The sequence below is a fragment of the Nerophis lumbriciformis genome, linkage group LG01, assembly GCF_033978685.3.
Source record: "Nerophis lumbriciformis linkage group LG01, RoL_Nlum_v2.1, whole genome shotgun sequence".
In the NCBI taxonomy this organism is placed as follows: Eukaryota; Metazoa; Chordata; class Actinopteri; order Syngnathiformes; family Syngnathidae; genus Nerophis; species Nerophis lumbriciformis.
Genome location: NC_084548.2, coordinates 75,395,001 through 75,422,500, shown reverse-complemented (window position 1 = coordinate 75,422,500; position 27,500 = coordinate 75,395,001). Strand labels below are relative to the sequence as shown.

At 33.4% G+C, this 27,500-nt stretch overlaps 1 protein-coding gene across 1 annotated transcript in view; it reads left to right on the top strand.

The window, feature by feature from the left end:
- The first annotated feature begins 418 nt into the window (after nt 1–418).
- Nucleotides 419–27,500, top strand: part of LOC133572793 (uncharacterized) — a 36,596-nt gene continuing 9,514 nt past the window's right edge. Inside the window, exon 1 of the mRNA XM_061925817.1 lies at nt 419–877. Coding sequence (XP_061781801.1) covers nt 536–877 — 342 coding nt within the window. The 5' untranslated portion in view covers nt 419–535. The remainder of the gene's footprint in view (nt 878–27,500) is intronic.

Genomic DNA, 27,500 nt, shown 5'->3' with positions numbered 1-27,500 from the left:
AGAGGTCAATAAAACAAAATAGAGGGTAAATAAAACAAAATAGAGGTCAATAAAACAAAATAGAGGGTAAATAAAACAAAATAGAGGGTAAATAAAACAAAATAGAGGTCAATAAAACAAAATAGAGGGTAAATAAAACAAAATAGAGGTTTAAGAACAATATATTAGATTATTGGACCTTTTTGCTGAGAAAAAAAAGTCCATGTAACAAAGTTGGCAAAGAGGAATGAAGTGTGTGTGCATGCAAGTGTGTGTATGTTGTGAACAATGTGTGTGTGCATGCAAGTGTGTGTATGTTGTGAACAATGTGTGTGTGTGTGTGTGTGCACATGGAGGGGCGTGTCCTGCGCTCTTAAAGCAGCTGCCAGAGCGTGCGAGGCACACATCTGCACAGGGAAGGCACACATCTGCACAGGGAAGGCACACATCTGCACAGGGAAGGCACACATCTGCACAGGGAAGGCACACATCTGCACAGGGAAGGCACACATCTGCACAGGGAAGGCACACACTTTGACTTCACTCACCTCTCTGGATGTCCTCACCACCCCGGAGAACTTCATTTCCCATCATGCAACAGCAGGGCACCTCAGAGGCCCAGAAGGTGAGCAGCGCCCAGCAGGGGGTCGCGTCGCCGCCAAAGGTCCACGACGCCGGGGCGGCTCCCGCGTCGTCTCAGCCGGAGCGGAGCAGGGGGCGCGGTGCCACCTGCTGCCCGACTTCAGGCGCTCCCGTGTGGGCGTGGCTGCTGCTGGGCGCCCTGCTGGTGCCTGGAGCCTGGGGCGGCCTCAGCGAGGAGCAGGAGGAGATGCTGGTGGAGCTCCACAACCACTACAGGGGCCAGGTGTCGCCCAGCGCCTCCGCCATGCTGCCTCTGGTGAGAAGATCAATACAATAACATCTTCTTCTTTCTCTTTTACATCATTCAGTTCAATACATACATACAAACCCCGTTGCCATATGAGTTGGGAAATTGTGTTAGATGTAAATATTCATATTCAGTTGAATATGCTACAAAGACAACATATTTGATGTTCAAACTCATAAACTTTATTTTTATAATAATTAACTTAGAATTTCATGACTGCAACACGTGCCAAAGTAGTTGGGAAAGGACATGTTCACCACTGTGTTACATGGCCTTTCCTTTTAACAACACTCAGTAAAGGTTTGGGAACTGAGGAGACACATTTTTGAAGCTTCTCAGGTGGAATTCTTTCCCATTCTTGCTTGATGTACAGCTTAAGTTGTTCAACAGTCCGGGGGTCTCCCTTGTGCTATTTTAGGCTTCATAATGCGCCACACATTTTCAATGTCTGGACTACAGGCAGGCCAGTCTAGTACCCGCACTCTTTTACTATGAAGCCACGCTGTTGTAACACCTGGCTTGGCATTGTCTTGCTGAAATAAGCAGGGGCGTCCATGATAACAACATATGTTGCTCCGAAACCTGTATGTACCTTTCAGCATTAATGGTGCCTGGGTGTTGTTGATAAATGACTTTGCTTTGCGTAGTAGAGTTTTAACTTGCACTTACAGATGTAGCGACCAACTGTGGTTACTGACAGTGGTTTTCTGAATGGGAGACAGGTCTGGACTACAGGCAGAGGCCACTCTAGTACCCGCACTCTTTTACTACAAAGACATGGCATCGTCTTGCTGAAATAAGCAGGGGCGTCCATGATAACAACATATGTTGCTCCGAAACCTGTATGTACCTTTCAGCATTAATGGTGCCTGGGTGTTGTTGATAAATGACTTTGCTTTGCGTAGTAGAGTTTTAACTTGCACTTACAGATGTAGCGACCAACTGTAGTTACTGACAGTGGTTTTCTGAATGGGAGACAGGTCTGGACTACAGGCAGGCCACTCTAGTACCCGCATTCTTTTACTACAAAGACATGGCATCGTCTTGCTGAAATAAGCAGGGGCGTCCATGGTAACAACATATGTTGCTCCAAAAGCTGTATGTACCTTTCAGCATTAATGGTGCCTGGGTGTTGTTGATAAATGGCTTTGGCTTTGCGTAGTAGAGTTTTAACTTGCACTTACAGATGTAGCGACCAACTGTAGTTACTGACAGTGGTTTTCTGAATTTGAGACAGGTCTGGACTACAGGCAGGCCAGTCTAGTACCCGCACTCTTTTACTACAAAGACATGGCATCGTCTTGCTGAAATAAGCAGGGGCGTCCATGATAACAACATATGTTGCTCCGAAACCTGTATGTACCTTTCAGCATTAATGGTGCCTGGGTGTTGTTGATAAATGACTTTGCTTTGCGTAGTAGAGTTTTAACTTGCACTTACAGATGTAGCGACCAACTGTAGTTACTGACAGTGGGTTTCTGAATGGGAGACAGGTCTGGACTACAGGCAGGCCACTCTAGTACCCGCACTCTTTTACTACAAAGACATGGCATCGTCTTGCTGAAATAAGCAGGGGCGTCCATGATAACAACATATGTTGCTCCAAAAGCTGTATGTACCTTTCAGCATTAATGGTGCCTTCACAGATGTGTAAGTTACCCATGTCTTGGCCACTAATACACCCCCATACCATCACACATGCTGCCTTTTACACTTTCACCCTAGAACAATCCGGATGTTTTTTTTCCTCTTTGGTCCGGAGGACACCACGTCCACATTTTCCAAAAACGATTTGAAATGTGGACTCGTCAGACCACAGAACACTTTTCCACTTTGTATCAGTCCATCTTAGATGAGCTCAGGCCCAGCGAAGCCGACGGCGTTTCCGGGTGTTGTTGATAAAACGGTTTTCGCCTCGCATAGGAGAGTTTTAACTTGCGCTTACAGATGTAGCGACCAACTGTAGTTACTGACAGTGGTTTTTTGAAGTGTTCCTGAGCCCATGTGGTGATATCCTTTACACACCGATGTCGCTTGTTGATGCAGTACAGCGTAAGGGATCGAAGGTCACGGGCTTAGCTGCTTACGTGCAGTGATTTATTTGATGATATTACGGAGCGTAGATGGTGAAATCCCTAAATTCCTTGCAATAGCTGCTTGAGAAAGGTTTTTCTTAAACCGTTCAACAATTTGCTCAGGCATTTGTTGACAAAGTGGTGACCCTCGCCCCGTCCTTGTTTGTGAATGACTGAGCATTTCATGGAATCTACTTTCATACCCAATCATGGCACCCACCTGTTCCCAATTAGCCTGCACACCTGTGTAAGTGTTTGATGAGCATTCCTCAACTTTATCACTCTTTTTTGCCACCTTTCCCAACTTCTTTGTCACGTGTTGCTGCCATCAAATTCTAAAGTTAATGATTATTTGCCAAAAAAATAAATAAAGTTTATGAGTTTGAACATGAAATATGTTGTCTTTGTAGCATATTCAACTGAATATGGCTTGAAAAGGATTTGCAAATCATTGTATTCTGTTTATATTTACATCTAACACCATTTCCCAACTCATATGGAAACGGGGTTCGTATTATTAGATTGGGAACGATGTTTAGAACAAGCCATTATTTATTATGGAAAAAAAGACTTTATCGTAATCATAATTAGAGATGTTGATAAATGCTTTAAAATGTAATATCGGAAATTATCGGTATCGTTTTTTTTTTTTTTCCAGTATCGTTTTTTTATTAGGGCCCGCATGGCCCATTGCATAAGGACTCCCAAAGGGAGTCCTTATGCAATGGGACATAAGGACCTATTGAATTTGTAAGGTTTTATTATTTCTTCTTCTTATTATTATTATTCTTCCGCAACTATTTTACACACACATCAGTAATATACGGCAAAACGTTTTATCAAAAAACCAAACCTCAAAACTCAAAATTGCGCTCTAGCGCTCCCTACGAAAAAAAAAAAACTAGACTGCCTGTAACTCCCACTAAGAAGGTCGGAGAGACATGAAACAAAAACCTTTATGTAGGTGTGACTTAGACCTAGTTTTCATAATTGTATATTCTCGGGCAAAAATCAACAGGAAGTTGGCAATTCCCCCTTCAAGACAAAAAGGTACTAAAAACAGTCACTTTTGCCTCTTTGAGCTGTAATTTGACCCCCTTAACATGCTTCAAAACTCACCGAACTGACCACACACATCAGGACTGGCAAATATTGCGATCTAATAAAAAAACCTAACCCCAAATTTAAAAATTGCGCTCTTGAGCAATTTTTGAATAAAACAGAGAAAAAACTGCTCCTCGGAAGAAAAAAATGACAAAACTGCCTGTAACTCCCACCGGGAAGGTCGGAGAGACATGAAACCTCTCTGTAGGTCTCACTTAGACCTACATTTCATAAATTGACAACCCCCAGCAAAAATCAACAGGAAGTTTGCTATTCCCCCTTCAAAACAATTTTTTTGTAAAAACCGGTCACCTTCCTTCAAAATCTATCTCCTCTGAGCGCGTTTGTTGTTTCGGCTTCAAACTAACACAGGAGAGAGATTAAACCCTTGTGTATAAAAGTGTAGATCAGAGTTTTAATACCTGCTCCGGTTTTGATTTTATGACCCTTCAAAGACCCGCTGCGCTGATGCTGCTGTTTTTTTAACATGGCTGCTTAAAAGCAGGAAGCACCAACGTGCCCACACAATGCAGACAAGGTAGGTACACTAGACAAAAGTCTTGGGACACTTCAGACTAAAAGTAGACAAAAGTATTGGGACACTTAGGACTAGCACCTGCCAAATACGCGGGCCCGACCAATGCTGCTTGCAGCTTTAATTATTATTATTATTCTTCCGCAACTTTGCGCTGTAATTTGACCCCCTTAACATACTTCAAAACTCACCAAATTTTACACACACATCAGTAATATACGGCAAAACTTTTTATCAAAAAACCAAACCTCAAAACTCAAAATTGCGCTCTAGCGCTCCCTACGAAAAAAAAAACTAGACTGCCTGTAACTCCCACTAAGAAGGTCGGAGAGACATGAAACAAAAACCTTTATGTAGGTGTGACTTAGACCTAGTTTTCATAATTGTATATTCTCGGGCAAAAATCAACAGGAAGTTGGCAATTCCCCCTTCAAGACAAAAAGGTACTAAAAACAGTCACTTTTGCCTCTTTGAGCTGTAATTTGACCCCCTTAACATGCTTCAAAACTCACCGAACTGAACACACACATCAGGACTGGCAAATATTGCGATCTAATAAAAAAACCTAACCCCAAATTTAAAAATTGCGCTCTTGAGCAATTTTTGAATAAAACAGAAAAAACTGCTCCTCGGAAGAAAAAAAATGACAAAACTGCCTGTAACTCCCACCGGGAAGGTCGGAGAGACATGAAACCTCTCCGTAGGTCTCACTTAGACCTACATTTCATAAATTGACAACCCCCAGCAAAAATCTACAGGAAGTTTGCTATTCCCCCTTCAACACAACATTTGTGTAAAAACCGGTCACCTTTCTTCAAACACGTGTTTGACGTTTCGGCTTCAAACTAACACAGGAGAGAGATTGAACCCTTCTGATTAAAAGTTAGTGAAAGAGTTTTGATACCGGCTCCGGTTTTGATTTTATGACCCTTCAAAGAGCCGCTGCGCTGATGCTGCTGTTTTTTCAAGAAGGCTGCTTAAAAGCAGGAAGCACCAGCGTGCCCACAATACAGAACTAGCACCTGCCAAATATGCGGGCGCGACAAATGCTGCTTGCAGCTTTAATTTTATTTATTTTTTATTTTTTTATTAAATCAACATAACAAACACAAGATACACTTACAATTAGTGCACCAACCCAAAAAACCTCCCTCCCCCATTTACACTCATTTCTTTCTGTTACTAATATTCTGGTAGGTTCCTACATTATATATCAATATATATCAATACAGTCTGCAAGGGATACAGTCCGTAAGCACACATGCTGGTCCACTAATAGTACTAACCTTTAACACTTCATTTCACTCATTTTCATTCATTACTAGTTTCTATGTAACTGTTTTTATATTGTTTTACTTTCTTTTTTATTCAAGAATTTTTTTTAAATTTATTTATCTTATTTTATTTAATACATTTTTAAAAAAAGGACCTTATCTTCACCATACCTGGTTGTCCAAATTAGGCATAATAATGTGTTAATTCCACCACTGTATATATCGGTATCGGTTGATATCGGTATCGGTAATTAAGAGTTGGACAATATCGGATATCGGCAAAAAAGCCATTATCGGACATCCCTAATCATAATAAGTAAAAATGCAATGAAGTATCTTAATGACATTCTTCTTCATTAGTTAGAAGTGTATTACTAACAAAATGTGGTCATAGTACTAACATACTACTAAAATACTACTAACATAATACTAACTTTAAGTCCTTTTTTGGTCAATTTTGGTCCTCGTTTTGATCCCTGGGGTACGCTGCGAAATACAAAACCCAAAACCAGTGAACATGTCCACAGTTTGAAATGTGGACTCGTCAGACCACTTTGCATCAGTCCATCTTAGACGAGCTCGGGCCCAGAGAAGCATTTCTGGGTGTTGTTGATAAATGGCTTTGGCTTTGCATAGTAGAGTTTTAACTTGCACTTACAGATGTAGCGACCAACTGTAGTTACTGACAGTGGTTTTCTGAATGGGAGACAGGTCCGGACTACAGGCAGGCCAGTCTAGTACCCGCACTCTTTTACTATGAAGCCACGTTGATGTAACATGTGGCTTGGCATTGTATTGCTGAAATAAGCAGGGGCGTCCATGGTAACGTTGCTTGGATGGCAACATATGTTGCTCCAAAAGCTGTATGTACCTTTCAGCATTAATGGTGCCTTCACAGATGTGTAAGTTACCCATGTCTTGGCCACTAATACACCCCCATACCATCACACATGCTGACTTTTACACTTTCACCCTAGAACAGTCCCCATGCTTCTTTTCCTCTTTGGTCCACAGTTTCCAAAAACAATTTGAAATGTGGACTCGTCAGACCACAGAACACTTTTCCACTTTGCATCAGTCCATCTTAGACGAGCTCGGGCCCAGCGAAGCGTTTCTGGGTGTTGTTGATAATTGGCTTTGGCTTTGCTTTTTTGCTGTTTTGATGTTCCATTCATTTCAATTGGAATTTCATGGAAATTTGGGAATGCGGTAAAAGCGGGAATTTTTTTGAAAATGGTAAAGTATTTGAATAAGATTTTTAATTGAGAAATGGTATTACGGAATTTCGGGGAAATCGGGAAGTTTTTCAGTTAAAAAAAACACTTTGTTTTTCGGAATGATTTGACGGTGGAACGGTTGAAGAGGGTTGAAAAATGTGGGAGGAGTAGTCGACAAAATAAAGGTTGAAAATAGGGTTTGGAAAACTGGGAATTATGGGAATTCCTGGAATGTTTTTGAACTTGAAAACATGATAGTTTGAATGTCCAGGATGAGTGGAAAGTGTTGAAGTTGGAATGGTTTGAATCGGTTGAAAAATGTGGGAATTGTAGAAGTTTGAAAAATATACAATTCATTTTGAATGGGGAAAATGAAAATAAAAAAGAGAAATTATCGGAAATCCGGGAATTTTTTTTAGAATTGTTGAAGTAGAAGAGCACACAATTCCTGAACAGGCTGAATATTTTGAAGTTGGAACAGGTTGAATCAGATGAAAAATGTGGGAATTGTGGAACTTTGAAGAATGTTCCATTCATTTCAACGGGAATTTCATGGAAATTTGGAAATTTGGTAAAAGCGGGAATTTTTTTGAAAATGGTAAAATATTGGAATTTTCTGGTAAAATATTGGAATTTTCTGAATGAGTGGTTGGTGTTGGAATTTTTCAAAAAGAGTCGAGAAATGTTGGAGTAGTAACATTTTTAATTGAGAAATGGTATTACGGAATTCCTGGAATTTCGGGGAAACCGGGAATTTTTCCAGTTTAAAAAAAACACTTTGTTTTTAGTCCTGGTTAAGAGGAATGATTTGACGGTGGAACGGTTGAAGTGGGTTGAAAAATGTGACAGAATAAAGGTTGAAAATAGGGTTTGGAAAACTGGGAATAATGGGAATTCCTGGATTTTTTTGAACTTGTAAAAATGATAGTTTGAATGTCCAGGATGAGTTGAATGTGTTGAAGTTCGAATGTTTGAATCGGTTGAAAAATGTGGGAATTGTAGAAGTTTGAAAAATGGACAATTCATTTTGAATGGGGAAAATGAAAATAAAAAAGGAGAAATTATGGGAAATCTGGGAATTTTTTTTTAGAATTGTTGAAGTAGAAGAGCACACAATTCCTGAACAGGCTGAATATTTTGAAGTTGGAACAGTTTGAATCAGATGAAAAATGTGGGAATTGTGGAACTTTGAATTTGGGAATTCGTTAAAAGCGGGAATTTTTGGAAAATGGTAAAATATTGAAATTTCCTGAATGAGTGGTTTGTGTTGGAATTTTTCAAAAACAGTCGAGAAATGTTGAAGTAGTAACATTTTTAATTGAGAAATGGTATTATGGAATTCCTGGAATAGCGGGAATTTTTCCAGTTTAAAAAAACACTTTGTTTTTAGTCCTGATTAAGAAGAATGATTTGACAGTGGAACGGTTGAAGTGGGTTGAAAAATGTGACAGAATAAAGGTTGAAAATAGGGTTTGGAAAACTGGGAATAATGGGAATTCCTGGATTTTTTTTAACTTGGAAAAATGATAGTTTGAATGTCCAGGATGAGTAGAATGTCTTGAAGGTGGAATGGTTTGAATCGGTTGAAAAATGTGGGAATTGTAGAAGTTTGAAAAATCTACAATTCATTTTGAATGGGGAAAATGAAAATAAAAAAGAGAAATTATGGGAAATCCGGGAATTTTTTTTTAGAATTGTTGAAGTAGAAGAGCACACCATTCCTGAACATGCTGAATATTTTGAAGTTGGAATAGTTTGAATCAGATGAAAAATGTGGGAATTGTGGAACTTTGAAGAATGTTCCATTCATTTCAACAGGAATTTCATGGAAATTTGGGAATTCGGTAAAAGCGGGAATTTTTTTGAAAATGGTCAAATATTGGAATTTTCTGAATGAGTAGTTGGTGTTGGAATTTTTCAAAAACTGTTGAAAATGTTGAAGTAGTAACATTTTTAATTGAGAAATGGTATTATGGAATTCCTGGAATTTCAGGGAAACCGGGAATTTTTCCAGTTAAAAAAACCCACTTTGTTTTTAGTCCTGATTAAGAGGAATGATTTGACGGTGGAACGGTTGAAGCGGGTTGAAAAATGTGGGAGGAGTAGTCGACAGAATAAAGGTTGAAAATAGGGTTTGGAAAACTGGGAATTATTGGAATTCCTGGAAATTTTTTGAACTTGGAAAAATGATAGTTTGAATGTCCAGGATGAGTGGAAAGTGTTGAAGTTGGAATGGTTTGAATCGGTTGAAAAATGTGGGAATTGTAGAAGTTTGAAAAATGGACAATTCATTTTGAATGGGGAAAATGAAAATAAAAAAGAGAAATCATGGGAAATCCGGGAACTTTTTTTTAGAATTGTTGAAGTAGAAGAGCACACCATTCCTGAACAGGCTGAATATTTTGAAGTTGGAACAGTTTGAATCAGATGAAAAATGTGGGAATTGTGGAACTTTGAAGAATGTTCTATTCATTTAAATGGGAATTTCATGGAAATGTGGAAATTTGGTAAAAATGGGAATTTTTTTGAAATGATAAAATATTAGAATTTTTTGAATGAGTGGTTGGTGTTGGAATTTTTCAAAAACAGTCGAGAAATGTTGGAGTAATAACATTTTTAACTGAGAAATGGTATTACGGAATTCCTGGAATTTTGGGGAAACCGGGAATTTTTCCAGTTTAAAAAAAACACTTTGTTTTTATTCCTGATTAAGAGGAATTATTTGATAGTGGAACGGTTGAAGTGGGTTGAAAAATGTGGGAGGAGTAGTTGAAAGAACAAAGGTTGAAAATAGGGTTTGGAAAACTGGGATTTTGGGTAATTTCTGGAATTTTTTTGAACTTGGAAAAATGATAGTTTGAATGTCCAGGATGAGTGGAATGTGTTGAAGTTCGAATAGTTTGAATCGGTTGAAAAATGTGGGAATTGTAGAAGTTTGAAAAATGGACAATTCATTTTGAATGGGGAAAATGAAAATAAAAAAGGGAAATTATGGGAAATCCGGGAATTTTTTTGAACTCGGAAAAAATGATAGTTTGAATGACCAGGATGAGTGGAATGTGTTGAAGGTGGAATGGTTTGAATCGGTTGAAAAATGTGGAAATGGTTGAAGTATGAATAACGGACAATTCATTTTGAATGGAAAACATGTCCCGGAAAACTGGGAATTCTGGGACATCGGGGAATTTTTGCAGTTTTTTTTAAGGGAAAACCCGCGATTCCCGAATAGGGTGAACAGTTTGATGTTGGAACGCTTTGAATCGGGTGAAAATGTGGAAGGTAGAACGCGCCAAAATGTGGAGAAGAAGAATAATGGGAGGAAGAGAAACCATATATGTGTGAATGGACGCTGACATGAATGGAGCATTCACACAATAATAAATAGATGAACATTGGTGTAGAAGACTTTGGACTACAGTCATTTAAAATGGTAAATTCTGTCTTTAAGAAACACTAAAATAATGAAAGTATATAAATGGTGGTAGTCAGTAACAGTTTCATGTTCAGATCAAGCAGAGTGGAAAATATGCAATCACTCAATTGTGAAGAATAAACGATGGAATCCATCCATCCATCCATCCATCTTCTTCCGCTTATCCGAGGTCGGGTCGCGGGGGCAGCAGCCTAAGCAGGGAAGCCCAGACTTCCCTCTCCCCAGCCACTTCGTCCAGCTCCTCCCGGGGATCCAGAGGCATTCCCAGGCCAGCCGGGAGACATAGTCTTCCCAACGTGTCCTGGGTCTTCCCCGTGGCCTTCTACCGGTCGGACGTGCCCGAAACACCTCCCTAGGGAGGCGTTCGGGTGGCATCCTGACCAGATGCCCGAACCACCTCATCTGGCTCCTCTCCATGTGGAGGAGCAGCGGCTTTACTTTGAGCTCCCCCCGGATGACAGAGCTTCTCACCCTATCTCTAAGGGAGAAACTCATTTGGGCCGCTTGTTCCCGTGATCTTGTCCTTTTGGTCATAACCCAAAGCTCATGACCATAGGTGAGGATGGGAACGTAGATCGACCGGTAAATTGAGAGCTTTGCCTTCCGGCTCACCTCCTTCTTCACCACAACGGATCGATACAGCGTCCGCATTACTGAAGACGCCGCACCGATCCGCCTGTCGATCTCACCATCCACTCTTCCCTCACTCGTGAACAAGACTCCGAGGTACTTGAACTCCTCCACTTGGGGCAAGATCTCCTCCCCAACCCGGAGATGGCACTCCACCCTTTTGCGGGCGAGAACCATGGACTCGGACTTGGAGGTGCTGATTCTCCATACTCTCTGAGCACTCCCCACAGGACTTCCCGAGGGACACGGTCCAATGCCTTCTCCAAGTCCACAAAGCACATGTAGACTGGTTGGGCAAACTCCCATGCACCCTCAAGGACCCTGCCCAGAGTATAGAGCTGGTCCACAGTTCCATGACCAGGACCAAAACCACACTGTTCCTCCTGAATCCGAGGTTGGACTATCCTCTCCAGTACACCTGAATAGACCTTAGTGGGAAGGCTGAGGAGTGTGACCCCACCATAGTTAGAACACACCTTCTTAAAGAGAGGAACCACCACCCTGGTCTGCCAATCCAGAGGTACCGCCCCCGATGTCCATGACATGAAAATTATATTTTCACACGAAAATGTTATTTTAACAAGAAAAATATATTTTGACATAAAAATTATATTTTGACGCGAAAATGATATTTTGACGCGGAAATGATATTTTGACGCGAAAATGATATTTTGACGCGAAAATGATATTTTGACGCGAAAATGATATTTTAACGTGAAAATTATATTTTGACACAAAAGTGATATTTTGAAACAAAATTATATTTTGACTAGAAAGTGATATTTTGACACGAAAATTATATTTTGACGCAAATATTATATTTTGACGCGAAAATTATATTTTGACACGAAAGTGATATTTTGATACGAAAATTATATTTTGACATGAAAATTATATTTTCACACAAAAATGCTATTTTAACAAGAAAAAAATATTTTGACATAAAAATTATATTTTGACATAAAAACGACATTTTGACGCGAAAATTATATTTTGATACGAAAATGCTATTTTGACACGAAAATTATATTTTGACAAGAAAAATATATTTTGACAAGAAAAATATATTTTGACAAGAAAAATATATTTTGACATGAAAATGATATTTTGACATGAAAATGATATTTTGACGCGAAAATGATATTTTGACGCGAAAATGATATTTTGACGCGAAAATGATAATTTGACACGAAAATGATATTGTCACATAAAATTATATTTTGATGCGAAAATGATATTTTGACGTGAAAATATTTTGACTCGAAAATTATATTTTGATGAAAAAATTATATTTTGACGCAAAAATTATATTTTGATGAAAAAATTATATTTTAACGCAAAAATTATATTTTGACGCAAAAATTATATTTTGACGCAAAAATTATATTTTGACGCAAAAATTATGTTTGACGCAAAAATTAATTTTGGCACAAAAATAATATTTTGACGCAAAAATTATATTTTGATGCAAAAATGATATTTTGATGAAAAAATTATATTTTGACGCAAAAATTATATTTGACGCAAAAATATTTTGACGCAAAAATAATATTTTGACGCAAAAATGATATTTTGATGAAAAAATTATATTTTGACGCAAAAATTATATTTTGACGCAAAAATTATATTTTGACGCAAAAATTATATTTTCACACAAAAATGGTATTTTCAGACGACAGTGATATTTTCACACGGAAGTGGTATTTTGACACAAAAATTATATTTTGACGAAAAATTATATTTTGACGCAAAAATTATATTTTGACAAAAAATTATATTTTGACGCAAAAATTATATTTTCAGACAAAAATGGTATTTTCAGACGACAGTGATATTTTCACACGGAAGTGGTATTTTGACACAAAAATTATATTTTGACGAAAAATTATATTTTGACGCAAAAATTATATTTTGACAAAAAATTATATTTTGACACAAAAATTATATTTTCAGACAAAAATGGTATTTTCAGACGACAGTGATATTTTGACACGGAAGTGGTATTTTGACACAAAAATTATATTTTGACGAAAAATTATATTTTGACGCAAAAATTATATTTTGACAAAAAATTATATTTTGACGCAAAAATTATATTTTCAGACAAAAATGGTATTTTCAGACGACAGTGATATTTTGACACGGAAGTGGTATTCTAACACAAAAATTATATTTTGACACGAAAATGATATTTTGATACAAAAATGATATTTTGACATGAAAGTGATATTTTGATACGAAAATGATATTTTGACACAAAAATGATATTTTGACACAAAATGTGATATTTTGACACAAAATGTGATATTTTGATGCGGAAATTATATTTTGACACGAAAGTCATATTTGATGCGAAAATGATATTTTCAAATAAAAATTCTATTTTGACATGAAAATGATATTTTCACATGAAAATGATATTTTCACATTAAAATTATATTTTCAAGCGAAAATGATATTTTGACACAAATATATATTTTGACGCGAAAAGAATGTTTGACGTGAAAATGATATTTTGACACGAAAATGATACTCAGACACGGAAGGTGATATTTTGATACGAAAATTATATTTTGACATGAAAATTATATTTTCACACAAAAATGCTATTTTAACAAGAAAAAAATATTTTGACATGAAAATGATATTTTGACATAAAAATGATATTTTGACATAAAAACGATATTTTGACGCGAAAATGATATTTTGATACGAAAATGATATTTTGACACGAAAATTATATTTTGACAAGAAAAATATATTTTGACAAAAAAAATATATTTTGACAAGAAAAATATATTTTGACAAGAAAAATATATTTTGACAAGAAAAATATATTTTGACATGAAAATTATATTTTAACATGAAAATTATATTTTGACGCGAAAATGATATTTTGACACGAAAATGATATTTTCACATAAAATTATATTTTGATGCGAAAATGATATTTTGACGTGAAAATATTTTGACTCGAAAATGATATTTTGGCACAAAAATAATATTTTGACGCAAAAATGATATTTTGATGCAAAAATGATATTTTGACGCAAAAATTATATTTTGACGCAAAAATTATATTTTGACGCAAAAATTATATTTTCAGACAAAAATGGTATTTTCAGACGACAGTGATATTTTGACACGGAAGTGGTATTTTGACACAAAAATTATATTTTGACGAAAAATTATATTTTGACGCAAAAATGATATTTTGACGAAAAATTATATTTTGACGCAAAAATTATATTTTCAGACAAAAATGGTATTTTCAGACGACAGTGATATTTTGACACGGAAGTGGTATTTTGACACAAAAATTATATTTTGACGAAAAATTATATTTTGACGCAAAAATTATATTTTGACAAAAAATTATATTTTGACGCAAAAATTATATTTTCAGACAAAAATGGTATTTTCAGACGACAGTGATATTTTCACACGGAAGTGGTATTTTGACACAAAAATTATATTTTGACGAAAAATTATATTTTGACGCAAAAATTATATTTTCAGACAAAAATGGTATTTTCAGACGACAGTGATATTTTGACACGGAAGTGGTATTCTAACACAAAAATTATATTTTGACACGAAAATGATATTTTGATACAAAAATGATATTTTGACATGAAAGTGATATTTTGATACGAAAATGATATTTTGACACAAAAATGATATTTTAACACAAAATGTGATATTTTGACACAAAATGTGATATTTTGATGCGGAAATTATATTTTGACACGAAAGTCATATTTGATGCGAAAATTATATTTTCAAATAAAAATTATATTTTGACATGAAAATGATATTTTCACATTAAAATAATATTTTCAAGCGAAAATGATATTTTGACACAAATATATATTTTGACATGAAAATGATATTTTGACACGAAAATGATATTGTCACATAAAATTATATTTTGATGCGAAAATGATATTTTGACGTGAAAATATTTTGACTCGAAAATGATATTTTGTCACAAAAATAATATTTTGACGCAAAAATGATATGTTGATGCAAAAATGGTATTTTGATGCAAAAATTATATTTTGACGCAAAAATTATATTTTGACGCAAAAATTATATTTTGATGCAAAAATTATATTTTGACGCAAAAATTATATTTTCAGACAAAAATTGTATTTTCAGACGACAGTGATATTTTGACACGGAAGTGGTATTTTTGACACAAAAATTATATTTTGACGAAAAATTATATTTTGACGCAAAAATTATATTTTGACAAAAAATTATATTTTGACGCAAAAATTATATTTTCAGACAAAAATGGTATTTTCAGACGACAGTGATATTTTGACACGAAAGTGGTATTTTAACACAAAAATTATATTTTGACACGAAAATGATATTTTGATACAAAAATGATATTTTGACATGAAAGTGATATTTTGATACGAAAATTATATTTTGACACAAAAATTATATTTTGACACAAAATGTGATATTTTGACACAAAATTTGATATTTTGATGCGGAAATTATATTTTGACACGAAAGTCATATTTGATGCGAAAATGATATTTTCAAATAAAAATTATATTTTGACATGAAAATGATATTTTCACATTAAAATAATATTTTCAAGCGAAAATGATATTTTGACACAAATATATATTTTGACACAAAATTATATTTTGACGCGAAAATAATGTTTGACATGAAAATGATATTTTGACACGAAAATGATACTCAGACACGAAAGTGATATTTTGATACGAAAATTATATTTTGACATGAAAATTATATTTTCACACAAAAATGCTATTTTAACAAGAAAAATATATATTGACATAAAAATTATATTTTGACATAAAAACGATATTTTGACATAAAAACGATATTTTGACGCGAAAATGATATTTTGATACGAAAATGCTATTTCGACAAGAAAATTATATTTTGACAAGAAAAATATATTTTGACAAAAAAAAAATATTTTGACAAGAAAAATATATTTTGACATGAAAATGATATTTTGACATGAAAATGATATTTTGACGCGAAAATGATATTTTGACACGAAAATGATATTGTCACATAAAATTATATTTTGATGCGAAAATTATATTTTGACGTGAAAATATTTTGACTCGAAAATGATATTTTGTCACAAAAATAATATTTTGACGCAAAAATGATATTTTGATGCAAAAATGGTATTTTGATGAAAACATTATATTTTGACGCAAAAATTATATTTTGACGCAAAAATGATATTTTCAGACAAAAATTGTATTTTCAGACGACAGTGATATTTTGACACGGAAGTGGTATTTTTGACACAAAAATTATATTTTGACGAAAAATTATATTTTGACGCAAAAATTATATTTTCAGACAAAAATGGTATTTTCAGACGACAGTGATATTTTGACACGGAAGTGGTATTTTAACACAAAAATGATATTTTGACACGAAAATGATATTTTGATACAAAAATGATATTTTGACATGAAAGTGATATTTTGATACGAAAATTATATTTTGACACAAAATGTGATATTTTGACACAAAATGTGATATTTTGACACAAAATGTGATATTTTGACGCGGAAATTATATTTTGACACGAAAATGATATTTTGATACAAAAATGATATTTTGACATGAAAGTGATATTTTGATACGAAAATTATATTTTGACACAAAATGTGATATTTTGACACAAAATGTGATATTTTGACACAAAATGTGATATTTTGACACAAAATGTGATATTTTGACGCGGAAATTATATTTTGACACGAAAGTCATATTTGATGCGAAAATGATTATATATATATTATATTTTGACATCGCCCGGCGGGTGTTCACCAGGTCTCTGTCACATCATCGCCTCTTCCTCAGACCTCCACCTGACCAAACAAAGTTCGCCAGAAGCCGAGCGGGCCTTCAGTACCAGCACGGCACGTTTGAAGGACACCGAGAGAAGAAAAGAGCGAGGATTGCTGGCAGCTCGCATAAACAAAAGCAGACGAAACAATTGTTAGCTCGTGTCCTAAACCTGGCGGGGTCACAGAAACAGAAACAGAACCACGCCCAGCAGAACCACCACAACTCACACTTCTTTTCAACTAAAAACATGTACAAGCATGTTTGATGCCACATATGTACTCTATGTATGTACTCAATGTGTGTGTGTGTGTGTGTGTGTGTGTGTGTACGTGTGTGTGTGTACTACTCTATGTGTGTGTGTGTGTGCGTGCGTGTGTGTGTGTTGTGGCACATGACAAAGTGAACTCCAATGTAACGAGAGAAAGTCCAAACTAACAAAGTCCAGATGTGGGGAGCCTGAAAAGAAAAAGGAATGTTCAGGACACCCCTGATATTGTTTGTGTTGTGTGTCATGACTGGACCACTAAACACACACACACACACACACACACACACACACACACACACACACACACACACACACACACACACACACACACACACACACACACACACACACACGGTTTATGTGTCTCCCAGGCAGTGGATCAGTCAAAATGCCGCCCTCAAATGTTTGTTTTCGGTGCAGAATGTTCCAATTGTTCCAGCTTTACAGATGCCGCCCTGCCTGCTGGGCGATGTGGTGGAGACAACAGTGACGGTTATTTCTTTGGTCAATGGGACTAATGATTAGTAATGGTGTCTACTAGAGGCCAGCTCGCTATACGTGGAGAAAGATCCATTCGTCCATATTCTAAAGTCCTCATGAGGGTGAGCTGATAGCAAGAGTCAGCCTCCGCCCTCAACTTGTCACCAGATAAAATACTGCTTCCGGATCAATTTGTCATCACACAGATAACCACGCCTTTTTGCTCAATTTTTTTTAGATTTTTGTGTTTATCTGCACAAATAAAAAGCAGTATTTTAGCCTTTCCTTCGCGTTTAGCATGTTTTTAGCATAACGCTAACATCTTTGTTTAGTGGTAGTCCTAAAAAACAAGTTCCAGACCATTTTGTCTATTTTCACTTCTGAAACAAAAGTTGGACAACTATTTAATGACACTTTTTTATATATCGGACTCAATAGGACTCCTGCTGAACAAAGATGTTAGCGTTGTGCTAAGAACATGCTAAACACGAAGAAAAGGCAAAAACACTGCTTCCGGTTCAATTTGTCATCACACAGATTTCACGCCTTTTTGCACATTTTTGGCGTTTATCTGGAAAAATAAAAATCCATAAAAGCAAAACAGCACAAAATCCAATTTTACGGCAATATTTGAATGAAAATCGAACCTTTTTTTGTTTGTTTTAAAATCTGCAATATATAATAAAAATCGAAAAATGGCCTTAATTTTATTTTTTGATTTGCGTTTCAGAATTGGAAATAGAATGAACAGAAGGTACACTGACCATTTTTAGTATTGGTATTTCAATTGTCAATATTGGTATTTCAATTTTCAATATTGGTATTTCAATTGTCAGTATTGGTATTTCAATTGTCAATATTGGTATTTCAATTTTCAATATTGGTATTTCAATTGTCAGTATTGGTATTTCAATTGTCAATATTGGTATTTCAATTTTCAATATTGGTATTTCAATTGTCAGTATTGGTATTTCAATTGTCAATATTGGTATTTCAATTTTCAATATTGGTATTTCAATTGTCAGTATTGGTATTTCAATTGTCAATATTGGTATTTCAATTTTCAATATTGGTATTTCAATTGTCAGTATTGGTATTTCAATTGTCAATATTGGTATTTCAATTTTCAGTATTGGTATTTCAATTTTCAGTGTTGGTATTTCAATTTTCAGTATTGGTATTTCAATTGTCAATATTGGTATTTCAATTGTCAATATTGGTATTTCAATTGTCAGTATTGGTATTTCAATTGTCAATATTGGTATTTCAATTTTCAGTATTGGCATTTCAATTTTCAGTATTGGTATTTCAATTGTCAATATTGGTATTTCAATTGTCAATATTAGTATTTCAATTTTCAGTATTGGTATTTCAATTTTCAGTATTGGTATTTCAATTTTCAGTATTGGTATTTCAATTGTCAATATTGGTATTTCAATTGTCAGTATTGGTATTTCAATTTTCAGTATTGGTATTTCAATTTTCAGTATTGGTATTTCAATTTTCAGTATTGGCATTTCAATTGTCAATATTGGTATTTCAATTGTCAATATTGGTATTTCAATTTTCAGTATTGGTATTTCAATTTTCAGTATTGGTATTTCAATTTTCAGTATTGGCATTTCAATTTTCAGTATTGGTATTTCAATTGTCAATATTGGTATTTAAATTTTCAATATTGGTATTTCAATTGTCAGTATTGGTATTTCAATTGTCAATATTGGTATTTCAATTTTCAGTATTGGTATTTCAATTGTCAATATTGGTATTTCAATTTTCAGTATTGGTATTTCAATTGTCAATATTGGTATTTCAATTGTCAATATTGGTATTTCAATTTTCAGTATTGGTATTTCAATTTTCAGTATTGGTATTTCAATTTTCAGTATTGGTATTTCAATTGTCAATATTGGTATTTCAATTGTCAATATTGGTATTTCAATTTTCAGTATTGGTATTTCAATTTTCAGTATTGGTATTTCAATTTTCAGTATTGGTATTTCAATTGTCAATATTGGTATTTCAATTGTCAATATTGGTATTTCAATTTTCAGTATTGGTATTTCAATTTTCAGTATTGGTATTTCAATTTTCAGTATTGGTATTTCAATTGTCAATATTGGTATTTCAATTGTCAATATTGGTATTTCAATTTTCAGTATTGGTATTTCAATTTTCAATATTGGTATTTCAATTGTCAATATTGGTATTTCAATTTTCAGTATTGGTATTTCAATTGTCAATATTGGTATTTCAATTTTCAGTATTGGTATTTCAATTTTCAGTATTGGCATTTCAATTTTCAGTATTGGTATTTCAATTGTCAATATTGGTATTTCAATTGTCAATATTGGTATTTCAATTGTCAATATTGGTATTTCAATTGTCAGTATTCGTATTTCAATTTTCAGTATTGGTATTTCAATTTTCAGTATTGGTATTTCAATTGTCAATATTGGTATTTCAATTTTCAGTATTGGTATTTCTATTTTCAGTATTGGTATTTCAATTTTCAGTATTGGTATTTCAATTTTTAGTATTGGTATTTCAATTTTCAGTATTGGTATTTCAATTTTCAGTATTGGTATTTCAATTGTCAATATTGGTATTTAAATTTTCAGTATTGGTATTTAAATTTTCAGTATTGGTATTTCAATTTTCAGTATTGGTATTTCAATCGTCAATATTGGTATTTCAATTGTCAATATTGGTATTTCAATTGTCAGTATTGGTATTTCAATTGTCAATATTGGTATTTCAATTGTCAGTATTGGTATTTCAATTGTCAATATTGGTATTTCAATTTTCAGTATTGGTATTTCAATTGTCAATATTGGTATTTCAATTTTCAGTAGTGGTATTTCAATTGTCAATATTGGTATTTCAATTGTCAATATTGGTATTTCAATTTTCAGTATTGGTATTTCAATTTTCAGTATTGGGATTTCAATTTTCAGTATTGGTATTTCAATTGTCAATATTGGTATTTCAATTGTCAATATTGGTATTTCAATTGTCAATATTGGTATTTCAATTGTCAGTATTCGTATTTCAATTTTCAGTATTGGTATTTCAATTTTCAGTATTGGTATTTCAATTGTCAATATTGGTATTTCAATTTTCAGTATTGGTATTTCTATTTTCAGTATTGGTATTTCAATTTTCAGTATTGGTATTTCAATTTTTAGTATTGGTATTTCAATTTTCAGTATTGGTATTTCAATTTTCAGTATTGGTATTTCAATTGTCAATATTGGTATTTCAATTTTCAGTATTGGTATTTCAATTTTCAGTATTGGTATTTCAATTTTCAGTATTGGTATTTCAATCGTCAATATTGGTATTTCAATTGTCAATATTGGTATTTCAATTGTCAGTATTGGTATTTCAATTGTCAATATTGGTATTTCAATTGTCAGTATTGGTATTTCAATTGTCAATATTGGTATTTCAATTTTCAGTATTGGTATTTCAATTGTCAATATTGGTATTTCAATTTTCAGTATTGGTATTTCAATTTTCAGTATTGGTATTTCAATTTTCAGTATTGGTATTTCAATTGTCAATATTGGTATTTCAATTGTCAATATTGGTATTTCAATTTTCAGTATTGGTATTTCAATTTTCAGTATTGGTATTTCAATTTTCAGTATTGGTATTTCAATTGTCAATATTGGTATTTCAATTGTCAGTATTGGTATTTCAATTTTCAGTATTGGTATTTCAATTTTCAGTATTGGTATTTCAATTTTCAGTATTGGTATTTCAATTGTCAATATTGGTATTTCAATTGTCAATATTGGTATTTCAATTGTCAATATTGGTATTTCATTTTTCAGTATTGGTATTTCAATTGTCAATATTGGTATTTCAATTTTCAGTATTGGTATTTCAATTTTAAGTTTAAAGGTGGTTAAAGATAATACAAGCATGTTTAACACATATAGTTAATATTGTTAACAAGTTAAAGGTGTTTAAAGATAATGCAAGCATGTTTAACACATATAGTTAATATTGTTAACAAGTTAAAGGTGTTTAAAGATAATGCAAGCATGTTTAACACACATAGTTAATATTGTTAACAACTTAAAGGTGGTTAAAGATAATACAAGCATGTTTAACACATATAGTTAATATTGTTAATACATTAAAGGTGTTTAATGATAATACAAGTATACTTATAGTTAATATTGTTAACAAGTTAAAGGTGTTTAAAGATAATGCAAGCATGTTTAACACACATAGTTAATATTGTTAACAAGTTAAAGGTGGTTAAAAATAATACAAGCATGTTTAACACAAATAGTTAATATTGTTAACAACTTAAAGGTGGTTAAAGATAAAACAAGCATGTTTAACACATATAGTTAATATTGTTAACACCTTAAAGGTGGTTAAAGATAATACAAGAATGTTTAACACAAATAGTTAATATTGTTAACAAGTTAAAGGTGTTTAAAGATAATACAAGCATGTTTAACACATATAGTTAATATTGTTAATAAGTTAAAGGTGTTTAAAGATAATGCAAGCATGTTTAACACATATAGTTAATATTGTTAACAAGTTAAAGGTGTTTAATGATAATACAAGCATGTTTAACACATATAGTTAATATTGTTAATACATTAAAGGTGTTTAATGATAATACAAGTATACTTATAGTTAATATTGTTAACAAGTTAAAGGTGTTTAAAGATAATGCAAGCATGTTTAACACACATAGTTAATATTGTTAACAAGTTAAAGGTGGTTAAAAATAATACAAGCATGTTTAACACAAATAGTTAATATTGTTAACAACTTAAAGGTGGTTAAAGATAAAACAAGCATGTTTAACACATATAGTTAATATTGTTAACAACTTAAAGGTGGTTAAAGATAATACAAGAATGTTTAACACAAATAGTTAATATTGTTAACAAGTTAAAGGTGTTTAAAGATAATACAAGCATGTTTAACACATATAGTTAATATTGTTAACAACTTAAAGGTGGTTAAAGATAAAACAAGCATGTTTAACACATATAGTTAATATTGTTAACAACTTAAAGGTGGTTAAAGATAATACAAGCATGTTTAACACTTAGAGTTAATATTGTTAATAAGTTAAAGGTGTTTAAAGATAATACAAGCATGTTTAACACATATAGTTAATATTGTTAACAAGTTAAAGGTGTTTAAAGATAATGCAAGCATGTTTAACACTTATAGTTAATATTGTTAATAAGTTAAAGGTGTTTAAAGATAATACAAGCATGTTTAACACATATAGTTAATATTGTTAACAAGTTAAAGGTGTTTAAAGATAATGCAAGCATGTTTAACACATATAGTTAATATTGTTAACAAGTTAAGGTGTTTAAAGATAATACAAGCATGTTTAACACACATAGTTAATATTGTTAACAAGTTAAGGTGTTTAAAGATAATACAAGCATGTTTAACACATATAGTTAATATTGTTAACAACTTAAAGGTGGTTAAAGATAATACAAGAATGTTTAACACATATAGTTAATATTGTTAACAAGTTAAAGGTGTTTAAAGATAATGCAAGCATGTTTAACACACAAAGTTAATATTGTTAACAAGTTAAAGGTGGTTAAAAATAATACAAGCATGTTTAACACTTATAGTTAATATTGTTAACAACTTAAAGGTGGTTAAAGATAATACAAGCATGTTTAACACTTATAGTTAATATTGTTAACAACTTAAAGGTGTTTAAAGATAATACAAGCATGTTTAACACATATAGTTAATATTGTTAACAAGTTAAAGGTGTTTAAAGATAATGCAAGCATGTTTAACACACATAGTTAATGTTGTTAACAAGTTAAAGGTGGCTAAAGATAATACAAGCATGTTTAACACATATAGTTAATATTGTTAATACATTAAAGGTGTTTAATGATAATACAAGTATGTTTAATACATATAGTTAATATTGTTAACAAGTTAAAGGTGTTTAAAGATAATGCAAGCATGTTTAACACACATAGTTAATATTGTTAACAAGTTAAAGGTGGTTAAAAATAATACAAGCATGTTTAACACAAATAGTTAATATTGTTAACAACTTAAAGGTGGTTAAAGATAATACAAGCATGTTTAACACTTATAGTTAATATTGTTAATAAATTAAAGGTGTTTAAAGATAATGCAAGCATGTTTAACACATATAGTTAATATTGTTAACAAGTTAAGGTGTTTAAAGATAATACAAGCATGTTTAACACATATAGTTAATATTGTTAATAAGTTAAAGGTGTTTAAAGATAATACAAGCATGTTTAACACAAATAGTTAATATTGTTAACAACTTAAAGGTGGTTAAAGATAAAACAAGCATGTTTAACACATATAGTTAATATTGTTAATAACTTAAAGGTGGTTAAAGATAATACAAGCATGTTTAACACATATAGTTAATATTGTTAATAAGTTAAAGGTGTTTAAAGATAACACAGGCATGTTTAACACATATAGTTAATATTGTTAATAAGTTAAAGGTGTTTAAAGATAATACAAGCATGTTTAACACAAATAGTTAATATTGTTAACAACTTAAAGGTGGTTAAAGATAAAACAAGCATGTTTAACACATATAGTTAATATTGTTAATAACTTAAAGGTGGTTAAAGATAATGCAAGCATGTTTAACACATATAGTTAATATTGTTAATAAGTTAAAGGTGTTTAAAGATAATGCAAGCATGTTTAACACACATAGTTAATATTGTTAACAAGTTAAAGGTGGTTAAAAATAATACAAGCATGTTTAACACAAATAGTTAATATTGTTAACAAGTTAAAGGTGGTTAAAGATAAAACAAGCATGTTTAACACATATAGTTAATATTGTTAACAAGTTAAAGGTGTTTAAAGATAATGCAAGCATGTTTAACACATATAGTTAATATTGTTAACAAGTTAAAGGTGGTTAAAAATAATACAAGCATGTTTAACACATATAGTTAATATTGTTAACAACTTAAAGGTGGTTAAAGATAATACAAGCATGTTTAACACATATAGTTAATATTGTTAATAAGTTAAAGGTGTTTAAAGATAATACAAGCATGTTTAACACATATAGTTAATATTGTTAATAAGTTAAAGGTGTTTAAAGATAATACAAGCATGTTTAACACATATAGTTAATATTGTTAACAACTTAAAGGTGGTTAAAGATAATACAAGCATGTTTAACACATATAGTTAATGTTGTTAACAAGTTAAAGGTGGTTAAAGATAATACAAGCATGTTTAACACATATAGTTAATATTGTTAATAAATTAAAGGTGTTTAATGATAATACAAGTATGTTTAACACATATAGTTAATATTGTTAATAAGTTAAAGGTGTTTAAAGATAATACAAGCATGTTTAACACATATAGATTCCTTTCTTTCATGAAGACAAGAATATAAGTTGGTGTATTACCTGATTGTGATGACTTGCATTGATTGTAATCAGACAGTAGTGCTGATAAGGTCCGCATTTTCGAATGGAGGAGAAAAAAAGTCCTCCTTTCTGTCCAATACCACATGAAAGTGGTTGGTTTTTGGCATCTTATTTGTCCAGCTTCCGTACTCCTTTGTATACACTTTACAAGAAATACATTGTCGGCAAACTCCGTAGCTCGCTAGCTTGTGCACGCCAGCTTTCTGAGACTCTTATTTTGGTAGCGCAGGCAGGATGAAGCAGAGCTTTTATTGTGCAACTGTGCAGTCGGTCTTTGGAGTTTTGACGACAGGTACGGCGCCAGAGTCTGTTGAAATAAAGTGTTTCTCGCCTTCCAGTCGGTCATTTTAATGAGTCATCTCAGAAGACCCTCGGGTGCCGTGAATGTCAATCAAGTGACGAAAGTGACGTCATAGTGAAGATTTATGATCGCTCATTTTTAGGACTATTTTTTAATGCCTGGCTGGTGATCGACTGACACACCCTCCGAGATCGACCGGTAGATCGCGATCGACGTAATGAGCACCCCTGGCCTAAATGGATGAATCTGTTTGTTAGCTGTGTGCCAAGCTGTATAAGCTCAACACGTATAGTGAGGGCAGAACAGGCAATTTGCAATTATTGCCAGGCTTGGCTCTCATGTAAGAATTGTTGATTGATGACTGTGGTGTTCTTAGTGTCATAGTGTGTGTAGTTAGTATGTTCCAATAGCAGTAGAAGTGCACTTTTTGGAGAGCTGTATTATTTTCAGTTTTGTGCCCAAGGGACTGATTTTATTTAACACTATATTATTATTTATACACCTATAGTGATCACAGAGACAGGTTGTTTTTGTGTTACTGTATACAGGTAAAAGCCAGTAAATTAGAATATTTTGAAAAACTTGATTTATTTCAGTAATTGCATTCAAAAGGTGTAACTTGTACATTATATTTATTCATTGCACACAGACTGATGCATTCAAATGTTTATTTCATTTAATTTTGATGATTTGAAGTGGCAACAAATGAAAATCCAAAATTCCGTGTGTCACAAAATTAGAATATTACTTAAGGCTAATACAAAAAAGGGATTTTTAGAAATGTTGGCCAACTGAAAAGTATGAAAATGAAAAATATGAGCATGTACAATACTCAATACTTGGTTGGAGCTCCTTTTGCCTCAATTACTGCGTTAATGCGGCGTGGCATGGAGTCGATGAGTTTCTGGCACTGCTCAGGTGTTATGAGAGCCCAGGTTGCTCTGATAGTGGCCTTCAACTCTTCTGCGTTTTTGGGTCTGGCATTCTGCATCTTCCTTTTCACAATAGCCCACAGATTTTCTATGGGGCTAAGGTCAGGGGAGTTGGCGGGCCAATTTAGAACAGAAATACCATGGTCCGTAAACCAGGCACGGGTAGATTTTGCGCTGTGTGCAGGCGCCAAGTCCTGTTGGAACTTGAAATCTCCATCTCCATAGAGCAGGTCAGCAGCAGGAAGCATGAAGTGCTCTAAAACTTGCTGGTAGACGGCTGCGTTGACCCTGGATCTCAGGAAACAGAGTGGACCGACACCAGCAGATGACATGGCACCCCAAACCATCACTGATGGTGGAAACTTTACACTAGACTTCAGGCAACGTGGATCCTGTGCCTCTCCTGTCTTCCTCCAGACTCTGGGACCTCGATTTCCAAAGGAAATGCAAAATTTGCATGGTTGGGTGATGGTTTGGGGTGCCATGTCATCTGCTGGTGTCGGTCCACTCTGTTTCCTGAGATCCAGGGTCAACGCAGCCGTCTACCAGCAAGTTTTAGAGCACTTCATGCTTCCTGCTGCTGACCTGCTCTATGGAGATGGAGATTTCAAGTTCCAACAGGACTTGGCGCCTGCACACAGCGCAAAATCTACCCGTGCCTGGTTTACGGACCATGGTATTTCTGTTCTAAATTGGCCCGCCAACTCCCCTGACCTTAGCCCCATAGAAAATCTGTGGGGTATTGTGAAAAGGAAGATGCAGAATGCCAGACCCAAAAACGCAGAAGAGTTGAAGGCCACTATCAGAGCAACCTGGGCTCTCATAACACCTGAGCAGTGCCAGAAACTCATCGACTCCATGCCACGCCGCATTAACGCAGTAATTGAGGCAAAAGGAGCTCCAACCAAGTATTGAGTATTGTACATGCTCATATTTTTCATTTTCATACTTTTCAGTTGGCCAACATTTCTAAAAATCCCTTTTTTGTATTAGCCTTAAGTAATATTCTAATTTTGTGACACACGGAATTTTGGATTTTCATT